Raw genomic sequence first — 15844 nt, forward strand, 5'->3', positions numbered from 1 at the left:
TATAGTGAAAATCATTTTTTTTAATCCTTCAACAGTTACAAACTTCTATACATGAAAATATGTCATTACTGCACTCAGATTCTAAATGCACTAACTGGGATCATTTGATCTAAGCACCTAAAAATGAGAAAAAACTGTACCAATAATCACACTATAAATGTTACAATATACTTAAATAAAAACAAATTGTCCAAATATTTTAACTGAAGAACAGTCCACATTTACAAATTGGTCTAGAAAAGGGTTTCAATGTATAAGCCCAAATTCACCTTGAGAAACAAGAGGGGAAACATACACTTCAATTATTCTCCAATGGACTCTGCCATTGCAAACTGAGTTTCTGATTATTGGACGGGTGTAGAGGGACAACAGCGCCTTTTGCTTCTGGGAAACGTTCATGGTAGCGTTCCAGGCGCAGATACTTCACAGTTACCAAATTGCCTGTGAACAGAGATCAATAAAAGGTTCAGATAAATCTACTACAAAAATAAATTAACAACTAAAGATTAGACACATTAAGAATGCATTTCACATGTGCATTAAAAAAGTTAAAAATAACTACATAAAAATAATGTAATTTCTATCATATAAAATGAAAGTTTTAATATTAATTATTGAACTCACCCAAGACATACACAATATCCCCCGTCCTAATGTGTTCAGACAGGATATTATATTGAGGTATGTTTTACAGACAACTGAAATAAGGAATATCTTCAAAAGTGAGCAATTTTCTTGTCAACGGATAAAATTTGAACACACATTTTCCATCCACAGTTTAAGTTCAAAAGTTCATAATTTTTTTATTCCTACTATAGTATGAGATTAATATCTCCATGGAACTGTGCAATGCCAATCCCCCAGGTGACATGGTTGAATATGGAGCAATGGTGGGATGATACTGATGGTAGAAAACCAAAGGACTTGGAGAAAAAAAACTGACCCAGTGCCACTTTATTCACTACAAATCTCTCATGAAATGCCCTGGGCGTGAGCCTGGGCCTCCGTTGTGAAAGACCAGCACCTAACTGCCTGTGTTATGGCATAGGCACCCCATGATATGTAGTAGATGTTCATCCATAAAAGAGAAAAGATTATACAAATTGCAGAAACCTACACAAATAGACGCTTTATTACAACACAATAATTGCTGCCTCCATCAGCAAGGTTTTGAGTCACCCTGATGATGGAGGCAGCAAGCACCTCTGAAATGTCAATAAATTTTTACCAGACTACATGGTGCTATAACCCAGAAGACAGCCATCTTCATACTTTGTCATGAGAACTTTAAATCCTACTAAAACCTGACAGTTTTCATTTAATACGATCAACTACCGTCCTGCTCTTACCGACTCCAGATACCAGCAATTGCTCATATACATGTAACCACACAAGGAACTGTCAAAACTCACAACATCAAAGAAATCTAGGCATGTTTTTACATTCTCTTGCATTTAGTAAACACATCAATCAACACCCTAGTATTCTGCATGCCTCTCTCATCATACTGGTGGCACTTACATTCACATTTCTACTCGCACATCAGAAATAAGGCAGAGATTCCCTTCTTTCTCCCACTTAATAAATACAAGTACACACATTATACCAACAAACATGGTAATGCCACTGTTTAGTGTTCTGGGTATCACACTGTGTTGAAACAGTAAATAAAGAGAGCTTTTATCTAAAGTAGCAGCAGCAACTTTCTCCAGAACCTTCTACCATTATAGCAAAGTGTGATGCCCAGAAGACAACAAAGCTATGAAAAGTTCAAGTAAGTTCTTTCCCCATAAAAAAATGCCTACTGTCAAACCACCAGCCATGAAGTGCTCGATATGCTTTGCCAGCATCTTCTTGAGAGGCACACTTGAGGTACACACATCCTTCTCGAGAGCCACGATCCACAGAGATGTGCAATGCCACGACACCCTCTTCCCCACACTTCTCCAGAATAGCATCCTGCACCCGGACTAGCCATTCATCTCCAAATTCCCTAAATCAGCAGAATCATTCCAATTGAGAACAAGATTACAAGTCTAAACAATGAAAAATAACCTTTCAAAACACTTCTAGTCTCAACATGTACAACCAAGAGAAAAAAGGCTGTATGGGCCAGGACAGCTGTGTCAGTACTAACTCATTATGGGATGATTAACTATGGCTCCAATTCCAACAGTGACGATGTCTTTTTTCCTCCTCACCATCACATTCAGACCATCTCAGCCTCCCATCCAATGGATTTTAGGGGCTTTAATATGCCCTCAGGGGGTTAAACAGGCCACAGCATGGAGATGACCTCTCACCTCCAACTTGAATCAAATTTAAGTATGTATAAAGCTTTACCTAAGATAGTGTAATTGCGTCATATTGTGAATATTCTAACAATTATTTATTTTAATCCGTCTTATCACAATATTTAAAATTTCTTATAATTAAGATAATAAAATATCATTGATGTTCCATATCGATTGTGATGCATAACACATTTATTGTTTGGCCTTTAAATTCACTCCTTACCTTAAATATCAGGGTTTTTAACCGAAAGGCACAGTTTTGTACTGTGCAAAGAAAAAAAATCAGTCTGCAAATTTTGGAAAAGAAAATTTTATATTATCGATACTAGACTCTGAGGCCATAAATGAACTGTAATAAGTTAGTTATTACTTTGAGATTCTAACATAAGAAAATAAATACAATTTAATTAATGAAACTCTACACCAGGGGTTCTCACCATTTTTTGCTGGCAAACTACTAATTCTAATTTAACACACTAAACGTACCACTAACCAAATGCGTTCAAGGAAAACTTATTTATGTTAATATTATCTTTTGGTTTTCTCATTTAGTTCGCATACCACTCAACATTGGCTTGCATGACACCAGTGGTACACGTACCACAGGCTGAGAAACACTTCTCTACATTAAATGATAAAATATGCCAGGAGTTTAAATTGAGTCACTTAAAGATTAACTGTGTAACTGTGCAAGTGACTGTGTACAAAAAAACACAATGTTTCAAACCAAACACTGATCTTGATTCTGTTTGAATTCAGGTTTCCAGTATCCTATTTTTCTGAAAATACCACAATTATTCTTAAACTTAATGCCTTAATCAAATTACACAAATAAAACAACCCAATCAGGTTTGTAGTAAATTATAGAAATGCTCCCACATATAAAATTGCTAAATTTATGGCAGCACTGCTAAAACAATATTTAGATCTACCATACCAATACAACGTAAAGAATTCCACACAATGTGGAGAAAGTATCAAAAATATGATTGCCTAACCCACATATAGAATGTTAACACTCGATATTTCAAATTTATATACAAATATCCCAATCACAGAAACATTAGAAATTATAAAATGTAAACTAGAGCAGTACGACGAAGAAACACAAAAGGAAATTTGTGACCTACTCGCAGAAACCGTTAACAAAATTTTTTCGAGTTCAATAACACTTAGTGGCAGCAAAATGACGGTACACCTATGGGCTCCCCTATGTCTAGTATCTTATCTGAGATCTTTTTGCAAGAAATTGAAAAGAAGTTTTACCCAAACATAATAAAACAATGACATATAAAATATATCGCTAGATACGTAGAAGATATTATAGTTATTTTTGACGAATCCTTCTCCACAGCCAAAAACATCCTAAATGACCATAACAACATGCACCAAAAGTTAAAATATAACTTAGAAACAGAAAATAATAATAAAATTAACTTTTTAGACCTCGCTATTCACAGACACCTGACAGAATTCCAATTGGGCATCTACAGGAAACCCACATTCTCTGACATGGTAATACACAAAACATCTAACCATCCCAACTCCCACAAACAAGCTGCATTCAATTTCCCTGTAAACAGATTGCACAAAATACCAGTCTCCAAAGAAGAATTTGGTAAAGAAACCCTACTCATCCAAGAAATAGGACACAACAACGGTTACAACTTTAATGATATTGCAAGATCGTATAATCTAATAAAAGTACCTAAACCCAATGTTAATATACCCACTAATAAATTATGGTCGAGCTTTACGTTTTTTAATAATAGCATTAGAACACTTATTAAGATATTCAAAAACACAAATGTAAAAGTAGCATATAAAGTTAACACCACCATAAAATTCAAATGCAGTTCAAGAAAACAGGATAACAAATACAATAGTAGTGGTGTGTACCAATTGAAATGCGGAAGCTGCGAGCAAGTCTATATTGGCCAAACCGGTAGGGATTTTAAAACTAGATTTAAAGAACACATTCACGATATCAGATTCAATTTAACAAAATCGAAATATGCAGAACACATCCTTGAACACAGACACGAATACGGCCACATAGATATCATGAACATATTAAGAGTAGCTCCAAAGGGTAAAATGCTAGATATCTTAGAAAAATTCCACATATACAAAAGTAGTCAACAAGAAGCCATCATCAACGAACAAAACACCAAAGATTCTAACGTATTATTTGACCTAGCATTAAACAGGAGAAAGTAATTTTTTCAATAGTTGGCCACCCTGATTTCAAGTTTATATATACCCATGCATTTCCAACTGACAGTCTCTCGCTGACGGTTCTGGAGTTCACAGGTACAGACGATGCAACTACAGCTCGCCAAGATCAGCAACGGCCACCGTACAACGGAATCAACAGCAAAGTGCGAGTTTTACTCCTGTGAATAACAGCATCTAGTGCAGTCATCTTGTCAATTACCTTTTATTTTAATTATGAAATTTGCTCGAACCATTTGACTATATGTATTAATTTCCCTGATGCCACTGATGATGACCTCTTGAGGTCGAAACGCGTATGGCAATAGTGTCCATTATAGTGTTAATAGTTGTTGGTTTGTTCACTCTATATTATAATTATTCTTGTATTTATTATGTAATTTTGAAACATTACTATCTGGGAAGTGACTATCAAAGTGCAAGGAACAAATAAAATAATTTACACATTTAAGATGTACACAATGTGACATAACATGTTTTTCAACTATGCCATAGCACTAAATTGTATAATGATGAGTATACAGTAGGCCCTGGGTTCAAATCTCGGCCCAGAGACCAGCTATCCTGACTGGGTTTTTCGATGTTTTCCTCAGTCCCTCCAGGAAAATGTCAGGATAGTACCAAGAATTAGGCCACGGCCGCTTCCTTCCACATCCTTTTGCAATGCATTATTCACTATCATCCTCTCACTCAATGCTGTGTAGTCTGAGCTACTCAAAAAGTGTTGTTAAATAAGCTATAAATAAATAGTGATGAGAATGATAATTATAAAGGACAAGAAACTGGCAGTAACCTATTTTACTATGATTTCTGCTCCACTTAAAGTGTATGTTCTTACTTAACCGATAATTGTCTTCTGCTAAAGTGACAACATACATGCACGTAATATACATTGCTAAGGGACTTCGAGTTATTGGGCTGTTACAGAAAAGCATGAACACAACTTACACATCTGGATCAAACATGTGTCTTATCTTCAGACAAGGTGTTGGAGAACATGGTGGAGAGTTGGGACTGCCACTCATTATAACAAATGCCTGCCCTTGCCACACCTTGTTGTTACGACGAGGTGTTGACTGCTCTGAGGACACGGCACTGCCAATATCACAAAAAAACACAAATGAAAAACACATTCACCTGATAACAAATAAATTCCATAACGCAATGAACAAATATAATGAAGACCACATACAGCGTCACTTATATGAAAACCTCAAACCTCAGAAAAACAGAATTGTTTCTCACAACATTCAACAGAAAATTAATTTGGAAGGAAATGATTGGTTGGGTAGTTGTTCGAGAAACACCAAATGAAAAAAGAGATTCACGCAAATGAATTAAAGATAAGTAAAAGGAATAATACAGTTGCCCAAGAATTCAAATACAATATAAAAAGTATACATAACACACAATATGTATTTCATCAGCCTTTATCATCTGTGCATCACAGCTTACACGTAGCTCAGCTGGCTACGTGTCACACCAGTAGCCCACAGTATGGGGCGTAAATTCCATCCCTGTACAACAACGATTCCGGTCCCACCACGTTTCAATTTGGTGCACAACTGACACGATCCCAGAACAAATACATTAACATACTTAATGTAAGGCATGAGTTTATTGAACATATATAAACCAAATTTAAGAAATGGTGTTACCCTCCCAAACCAAAAGAGATCTAAATCCATCCTGGATGATGATAATGAATACATTGGTGCATATATTTTGGTAATGGAAGCAGCATAACTAAAGTGTGTAAAGTAGTGTTGTATTCTTGTTGATGTTACTGCTACTGCTGCTGCTCCCCCCCCCCCCCCAAATTATTTTTGATACATTAAGCAATTTTCTATTCCAACAATTTTCAATTTCTGAAATACATTCTAGCACCACTCCACTGGAATAACATTTAAAGGAATTTTCCCCTTCCCCCCAAGCATATTAAGATACTTAATTTATAAGCTGAATGTCACATTCCTGGATGTTATCATGACACATAATCTGAAACTTTAGAACTGTAGTTAATTAGTAATTTACCTAGAGATGCACGATATCGAAGCATGAGGAAGCCAGCGCCACACTGGAAACTCCTCTCCTGCAATAGACTGCAATTCGCAGCGTACACGAGATTCTGAATTCTTTATCCAGTGCACAGCCTTATTCCACACCTTTGCCAGACCTGCCAACATAATACTTTCCATATCATTGCTACTCTCATAAATTTACCTTCAATTATACAGACAGAGAAAAGCACTTAGCTCATACTGAAACAGGAAAAAAACATACTATTGCATATCAAAATACAGACACACTTATAATCAATATATTTTTAAGTTTAAATCATGGCTGCTAATACATCTTCATAATAATGATCCTGTTTCAAGATTTTGTAACTTTTACAAACCTACAAATGCTTATGACATTTTGCCCTGCTACCGAATCTTTTACATTCTTTATACAACAGATACAAACATTAATGCACGACTTACGACTGCGGTCTGGTGGAGGTATCAGCTGGTCTCTAACGTGATTGACTGCAAGGAATGGCTGTTTGCCAGGTGTGGCATTCTGTTGGTGGTTCACCAGAAGTTCAATGATGCGCTCTACCATTTTGTATACCTCCATTTTGTCTCGTTCCCTGTGCCGCATGTACCATTGTGTTGCTAGTTTGATACCATAAAGCACATAGATTCCTGCAACATGAAAGTACTAACTAAATACACATTCAATTACATTAAGTTGTGCAAAGAATAAGCAGTTAACATGATTTCCGCCTTTTCCATTCTCAGATTTCTCTTTAAATACAGTAATATATTTAATATTAAAAACACTTGAAGCATGTGTGTGTGTGACTCAACCATGGAAAGATAAGCAGAAATACAGGCATATATACAGAAAGATAACCTAAATGGATAAATAAATTAACACAGGGCTTATTATACTAAATTTACTAAAGTAACAGCCATCACAACAAGCTTAAGAGACAGATGTTCCTGTGCAGATAAAGAGAGAAGGGCCATGAAACTTACCAACAACAATACACAGGAAACTGTAGAGAATGCCCAACACTTTGGTCTTCAGATAGCAGAAGAGTGGCAAATCTGGATCAGTCACAGCCAAGCCACCTGCATCCACGAGACGACGATTGCTCGTGCTTTCAGTAGCATCTCCAAACGCAGACTCCACTACTCGGATGCCCCAGTGGGAATTTGAGATTAGCAATACTTTGAGAGAACGTAAATGAAGCTCCAAATGCGGGTCATTCTAAAAATAAAAACACATACATTAACATGGTGACAAATTATCAACTGCTACAACCATGTGTATTACACACTAAGAGGCTTTCTACATGGCAGTGTTGATCGCAATGGTGCCTTTAGTTATACACAGGAAAAACCCATCCAAACGGCAGCACATTAGCCACTTACGGTCCACAATTTTGTGTGGCCCAGGAATTTCCTACATATATATCACCTAATTCTTACTTTTTTAAAAATTCAGTTCTAAGATGTGTGATAATGCTTTGCATGACTTATTACAACAAAGACATAAATAGTTCATTTAGCACAATAAAACTCAGCTGTAAATTCATTACGCTACACCTAATACCCAACCATTCTCCCAAAGCAAATGTTTTTGCAGTCTTATTATTTAAAACTCAAAATATAAACACACAGTACTACATCTGTGACTTTAATTTTATGTCCTTCAATTGTTCTCTACTGATATATTGCTGTCAGTCACCAACCAACAGTGACATAAACTACGAGAACAAATGCTAAACCCTCAACCACGTGAGAAATTTCAGACAACATATATTTATCAAAGAGATGTTAAATTTAAAGTTTCTGATCATAGGTCCAAGAGTACAATATATTATGTGCACGATTATGTGGCAAACACAAATTATGATTTTTATACAGACCCAGCACTGCCTGTTCTGAACATAATGAACAGTGCATTAGAAATAAAATTTAGAATGCAGAAAACATATCTGTAATTTAGATTTCCAGAATAAAGTATCAAAATCTCTTCTGACTGTTAACTTTAAAGAGGTTACAGTATTGTTAGAGGAAGTTGGGAAGTTACAGAAAGCGGCAGTCCCAGTCAGACATTGAATAACTGGACTTTGTTACGCCTTTAGAAGTACTGAATTTTGTCAAAATACATTTGACCAAAATAGACTTTATAGACAATAATAAGCTTCACCTTAATTTTATAAAAGACATTTGCATTACATATGACAACAAAGCATTTTATCTTGCTCATAAAATTTTAAAACAAACAAATGTGCAAATAGAAAACTTAAACTCCATGAGACACAGCTGGAAAATTTTAACAACTCTTCAAAATATTACTCACCAACTTCTTTACAAGCCATTTGATGATTTCATGGTGTGACATTACAGCAGAATGTCCACCATAACATTGTTGGTTGATGGCCCGTGCATTCAACTCGGGATGCAACAGTTTGGCCAGCTTCACAGCAGGCATCAGTTCTTGATGATCCACACAGAGTTCTTCCTGCAAGGAGGACCACTGAAATGTCATTCACTATTTTACCAGACCACACGAATTTGTATTCTGTATGTTCCGCAAAACTACGCTTCTAAAAACATGCATCTGCATTATGCTTATTACTTACAGGAATACAATGCTGTCCACACTTTTGCTGGTTACAGTCTTACACATGGCAAAAGGTACACTCGATGTACAGTTCACCAACTGAGAGATGGTGAGGCAGTTTTACTTGTCCGCCTGCCACTAACACTTATGCCAAAATTGTCAGTAAGTGTTGGTATGAGAAAAGAAACATCTGTGTTGTATAACTCAAGCAAAAGCTGATGTTACACAGAAACAATGGCAGAATACTCAATACCACCTATTCCCTTACCACAACTGCCTCTCCAACTCCCAATCTGTGGACAGTATTTTTCCAGGCTTACCAAACCTGATGCATTGCAATTGCCAACATAAATTAACATTGATTAATTCATAGAATATATTACCCTGTTCAGTATACTAATCTAGTTTCATAACTTAGAGTGATATATGCTAAAATTAATATTTATATATAATTCTTATAATTTTTTCGAGAATGCTGTCCTGATCAGTTTATATTCTATGACTTCCACTTCTGCCATGTCCGGAGATAGGGATTGGCTCTATCGATTGGGTCCAACAGAGTATGTCTACCTGAAGACGGAGATAGAGTCCCATCTCCGAAACGTGTATTTTACCGATTTTATTTATTGGACAATGGATCATATCCAGAAAACTCTTTACTTCAAGTAATTCTGTGACTAAAACGAAGACCAAGACCCAAGAGTTAGTAAAATACTGTTAAAAATCATGTTTTGATATATGTAAGTTCAGAGGTAACACAATATTAGTTTTCTCACCTCAGAAGTGACAGACCCGCTCCAGCCCACTTTCTGCGGACAGATTGGAAACGTATTTCCTGCAAGAAAAAATATTACATTAGTCATCCTGCTGCTAGTTTTAGTGTGAGGGACTGAGGTGTCCAGCCACTGAACTTACCCTTGTCTTCTAGGCCAAAACTGACAGCATCCCTTGATCTCACACTGACATACATGACAGCCAGCACAGTGAAGAACAGTGCTGCCACGGCTAGAAGAATCATGGATACAAACTGAGAGTTGCATCCGAACTTCACCTCATCTTCTGTAGTCTTGAACTCTTGAGACAGATCGGACTGAGAGAAGCCGGATCGCCTGAAAATGCATGCAAACTTTTATTCTGAGTTTGTTTTAACTAACAAATAGCCAAAATTTCATACTCTAAAACTGATCTTCACTATATCCACAATCCCCATCACATGAAAAGACACATTTCTCAATTTCTGTACAATCTGTCAGAGCCTTTTGTTATACTTTCTCAGTTGCACTGCTAATACTACTGCTGCTGCTGAATATAAAACAGACATTATGACACAAATTAAAATGGTAAAAGCTATACAAATTATATATTAGCCATATAAAGCAGAGCACATATTTAATCTTTGATGAGTTAAAATTATGGCCCACACACTTCAACCGGCACTGAACCAATGGGTGCTTTCCTCAAGAGAATTCAGTAGGTCTTTCACGTATCATGTCTTGACCTGTCACAAGAAAGCATCATCGTTATCAAAGTGCCTCTTTCAGTATTCAGAAACAGTTAACATTACTCCATGTTAAGTGTGAATAGGGAATAGGAAGGATGAGGCAGCAATTCAAATTAACCCTTTGAAGCCTGAAGCTCATCTAAATAATATTTAAAAATTCAGTCAATACTGCAAAGACAACGCAACACATCTCTATTACAGAGATCAACTGGTTAATACTGTTTACAGAAATAAAGATACCATTGTCCAAGAATCATGTCAATCCCACACATAAACTTTGTGGGGAAAATGAAGAGATATCAAATGTTAAAGCAGGTGGCACAAACAGTTGCTTTAAAGTGTTAAATCTCCCAGACAATGTACAACATAGAGCAATTGGTACGTGGGCAGGCAAAAACACCTCAAACTTTGACATTTACACCAAATTGGTGGCTTTGTGCAATTTGGAAGCACTATCACGATCTCTCCTTTGTCCATGCACTGTTCCAAACTTACTCATTTATATAGTTAGGAAACAAATTTCTTCAGTCAAGATTAGTTGTTACTGCCATAAGATGGAAACAGCAGCTTATGATTACATCAGTATTTTCAAGAACAGTAATGAAGAATAACTGCAATTAAAAACAGCTTGAAATGAACCCACATGAAATCAGAGGATATGTTACATTGTGGTGCCACTATGTAATTCTTGTTTTTCATATGAAATACTGTATCCAAATCCATTAACAGTTATTACTTAGATATTGTAACAAGACCTCCCCTTCCTGTTCTTACAGCTCAAGAAGCAGAGAATGTAAGTAGGATTTGAGGTTTTCACGGCACTGAGTCTGAAGATGGCAGTCATCTGGGTTGTTGCGCCATGTAGTCTGGTAGAAGTTTACCAACATTTCAGAGGTAGATAACCCTGATGATGGAGGCAGCAAGGACCTCTGAAGCATCAATAAACTTCTACCAGACTACACGGCACAACAACTCAGAAGACAGCTTTCTTCAGAGATTGTAAGTCTTACAACTGCTCAAATTCTGGTACTCAATTATGAGGGGCCTAGTAAGCACCTCTGAAAATGTTCACGAAAACATCACCTCAGTCACCACTGTTTTACAATTAATTAATTACTTTATCTCAATGTGCACACTAGCTTTACCAGACTGAACTGATATTCTTCTACACATTTTGTATGTTTTAAACTTCTAGGCTTGAAAACAAGAATTAAGATCAGTTCTCAAATTTCCCACACAACTGCTGTGAAACTACTAATTTCTTCACCATCTATGGATACCACATGAGGAAGAGATAGCAATGTACTCTGTGTTGCCAACACTCATTAAATCACAAGAGAAAACGTGTTTCACTTCATTTTTGCATATGTTGTACTTTATTGTGACTCTGATGTACTCATCTGGATTAATCACACAAGAACACAGCGCACCTGAAACTGACTTCTCTAATTCAAACTTAGAAACAGACAATCTGGTCACTGTAGTAACATTTACATCTATTAAAATCAAGTCTCACTGAAAAATTACTTTAAAATGTGTTAATTACCAACACTAAAATTACTTTAAAATGTCTCCTCCAGTTTTAACATACATACCAGACTGAGAAATGTAACTCTACAACTGACATACACTAAAAAGTACCTGGAAGGGGTGAAGAGACCATTTGGTGAGTTTGGTGCATCATCATTTTCCTTCACATCAAAGATGCTTGATGGAGTTGATCCTAACAAATGATAAAAACAATTTATATTAATATCCAAACACATATAGAAAACAATAAACATGCGGGATGTGTCATTAATCAGGCCTGAACAAATTTCCTATAAATTTACAAAGCCATCTCCAAGTTACCAAATGAAATACTCACTGAAGATGGCCATCTTCTGGGATGTTGTGCTGGGTAGTCTTGCTGAAATTGACAGAAGACGTTTCAGAGGTGTTTACTACCACCATCATCTCACTGATGATTAACGCAGTAAGCACTTCTGAAATGTAAGTCAATTTCTGTAACTTCAGAGAGTAACATCCCAGAAAACAGTCATCTTCATACTAGTCGCTGAGAACTTAAAATCTCACAAAATACTCACCATATATTTAATATATGAGTATTGAACATTTACGCCAAATAAATATTTTGGGTTTACCGCTCAAAATAATTGGAAGTGTTGTTAAAAAATAAAATAAACCTACATGTCCAACAAGAAACATCTGACTGACGATGGTATATTACAGTATGGATTACTATATTCTTGGACTACATTTATCTTTTTTTTAACACTACATTTTGGAAGCTGGATCTGCTTCCATCCTTAGGTTAAAAAGGGTGAGAGGGGCACCTACTCAGTTGGGTCTGAAAAAAAGAGTTAGCCTCAATCACTGAACAACCAAAGTTAATGTATAAGATTTGAGGTTTTCACAATGATGAGTATGAAGATTCCTCTCTTCTGGATTGTTGCGCTGTGTAGTCTACACTGCGCAACAACCCAGAAGACAGGAATCTTCAAACTCAATATAACTACATCTATTCAACACATCTGAGTTCAGGTTTCATCAACAGGAGATAACAGAAAAAATTACAATAGAAATGTGAAAACCGTAGCATAAATATTATAAAATTCAAATTGTTTCAAAGCAAAGCTGAACTTTAGTATAGAACTGAGTGGCATCCAGCAGAGCCATGAAACGTGGTACAAGTGATAAAGGCTAGAGCATAAAGCATATCACAATTATTACTCATTCAACTGAGTGTAATTCCTGTAAATCAATCAAAACAGTTCCAATGTAAGAACTTCTTAGATTCTGATATAAACTAGTAAATAATATTTATCAGGAAGACTCAACATTAACATCTATTTCTTATGTAAGAGAAAGTGCAACAAACATTTCTTCGAACTAAACTAGCAGTCACCAAAATGCATGCTTCAAAGCCATGGAAAGACTCCCCCCTTACTGCACAGCTCTTGAGTCAAAAGTCTGGCATTTCTAGCTTTACTGTGCATGTTCTGAGGTGTCTTCACTTGCCTGGGCTCCACATTTCATATTTCAACATTAAATGAATTTTCTGTGGCTTTGACACATGCAATTTGATGATGGCTACTATAGGGTCAGGATAATATTGTTCAGCAATTGCAAATAAAAACTATACCAAGTCCAGTCCTTCTCATTGTATTTTTTTCCAAAATCCCTCCATGTTAAAACTGGCAATATATTATCTTCATTATTTAACACTCCAATAGAATTTCACTTTTATATCAAACATACATCATACAACACCTAAACATAAAAACTCCTCTTATATTACAGTCCATCTACTACTACTACTACTATGGCGTAACAGCCCAAAATCGAGCCCTAGCCTCCTCACAGTCCATCTACATACCACAAATTGATCAAAAATGGAAATTACATTTGACTCAGGTACCATGTTTAACCACCTCTGCCTGCTACACTTCAGACATCAGCATCCATTATGTGTAACTTCCATTACTGACATAATTAACACTGCATCTTAACCACATTAGCGGTCTGATGTTCCTTATATTAATAAAGTTCTGACATTGTGAGATGTTAGAAGAAGGAAAAGCATATGGTTACATTGGATTTTTGTCTAGATAAAAAGGTCTTCACTAAACCTACACTTACTTGCAGCTGGGATCCCCAAAAAACAGGTAATGATGTTACATAAAGTTACTTCAAGTGAATTTATCTATGAAGGTAAAAAAAGTCCAACAAAATGAAGACCAAAAAACAAATTCAAAGATTTTAAAGGGTCATTACAAAACTGGATAAACCTAACCCATCTTTATTGCCCTAATGCACATAATGTTCTATCACACATACCTCTAGAGCTACAAGTACTAGACGACAATCCAGAAAGCCTCTTGACAAAGTTGGATTGGAATGGCATAGTTGTTGACCTGGTTGCCGTCCAACTGTCCGCAGTGTTGGTAGCACTAGATGACTGAAATGATTTTCGGAACCCTAGTAAAGTATTTACACTACTACTGTCAACACCTCTGCAATCACTTTTGTGCCTAGGTCGAACTGAGGACAGGCGGGACAGAAAGGAAGAAGAATAGGACACACTTTCAGTGGAATTTGATGGAGAAAACACCTGACCGGTATTGCTTTCCCATTTCTTGCTGTCAATATCAGAATCTGAACCAGTCTCAAAATCATCTTTAACTGTAGACGATACACTCGCACGAGACGAAATACGGCGAACACTAGAGTTCCTTAATGAGCCCGAGTTCAAACCAGGGCTGGAAGACAAACGTGAATTCCTCTTTTTGCTCGGCTCACTCTCCAGAGTGCCCGTTTTCTGAGCACTCAACATATCGTTTCGTAAGTTACTATCCTTACGACCCATCCTGCTTGGTGTAACTGCATATTCACTCAATCTTCCCGTTGACTTTCGTCTTGATGTTCTGAAATTTGAACTTGGAGGTGGCATGGAGCTATTTAAACGTGTTTTCAAATCATCGTTTTCACTGTCTTCTTCACCTGAGCTGAAACGCGATGAACTTCGACGCCATTTACTGGCGTCCGTCACGTCACTTGACCGCCCAGCTTGTACCATGAGAAGTTTTAACTTTTTCATTAAAACTTTTCGTGATGTCTCTGTGACTGGTCCTGCTGAAAATCCATACTCTGCAAGTTTTTGCCTTAATTCGCTATCTCCTAAACTTTCAACCGACGCCATTTTCAACAAATCATCAGGATTCAACAACTGTAATTCTTTAAATAGTATTCACAGATGAAAGACATCACAGAGAAAAAATAAAACTGAAGGTACTGTAAACTCCTACGAGACTACAGGGCGCAACTTATAAGACAGTCTTCTCAGACTAACCACCGTGAAAACCTCAAATCCTCACAACTATAACCTCTACACGAGCCACATAAGCTCCCCTCAAATTAGATTTAGTTTTGGCATGATAACTAGAAGACAAATTTGTACAAAATGTTTACTTTCCACGGTTTCAATGGCAAAGACGACCAATAAAGCCATCTATGACGTAGCGCTCACAGTATTGTAGGCATGCTGATGAAACAAAATCTATGTACGCACGACAATCAACTCTGTTATTGGAGAGTTAGAAACAGCAAAGATTATGTAACAAGATAACCACGAAGAAGTACGTTACTATGGCGAAGACTTTACCTTCTGGCAGGCTCAGAACTTCGTAAT

At 36.6% G+C, this 15844-nt stretch overlaps 1 protein-coding gene across 3 annotated transcripts; it reads right to left on the bottom strand.

Annotated features, from left to right (window-relative positions):
- On the bottom strand, window positions 1–15395 carry MAN1 (LEM domain-containing inner nuclear membrane protein MAN1). 3 transcript variants are annotated; one of them, XM_022071655.2, is made up of 11 exons: window positions 14494–15393; window positions 12295–12376; window positions 10068–10261; window positions 9929–9987; window positions 8889–9050; window positions 7556–7790; window positions 7016–7219; window positions 6564–6705; window positions 5478–5624; window positions 1806–1993; window positions 1–441 (listed from the first exon to the last, which is right to left on the bottom strand). In XM_022071655.2, exons 1-11 carry the CDS (start codon window positions 15353–15355, stop codon window positions 299–301), a joined length of 2418 nt encoding a protein of 805 aa, XP_021927347.2. In that variant the 5' UTR covers window positions 15356–15393; the 3' UTR covers window positions 1–298. The 3 variants fall into 3 exon arrangements, with proteins under 3 accessions (XP_021927347.2, XP_021927346.2, XP_021927348.2); XM_022071654.2 differs by having other exon boundaries at window positions 8889–9065; window positions 14494–15391; XM_022071656.2 differs by lacking the exon at window positions 1806–1993 and having other exon boundaries at window positions 8889–9065; window positions 14494–15395.
- Between the last annotated feature and the right edge of the window lie 449 nt (window positions 15396–15844).

Source organism: Zootermopsis nevadensis, unplaced genomic scaffold (assembly GCF_977971745.1).
Source record: "Zootermopsis nevadensis isolate Lab colony 2312 unplaced genomic scaffold, Znev_1.0 Znev_ptg000025l, whole genome shotgun sequence".
Lineage (NCBI taxonomy): Eukaryota > Metazoa > Arthropoda > Insecta > Blattodea > Termopsidae > Zootermopsis > Zootermopsis nevadensis.

Coding starts and splice junctions, on each gene's coding strand:
- MAN1 (XM_022071654.2), bottom strand. CDS start 15,355: ATGGCGTCGGTTGAAAGTTTAGGAGATAGCGAATTAAGGCAAAAACTT. Junction 10,262..12,294: donor GGTCTCTTCACCCCTTCCAG/GTACTTTTTAGT, acceptor ATGCATTTTCAG/GCGATCCGGCTTCTCTCAGT. Junction 1,994..5,477: donor CACATGTTTGATCCAGATGT/GTAAGTTGTGTT, acceptor CTGCTGATTTAG/GGAATTTGGAGATGAATGGC.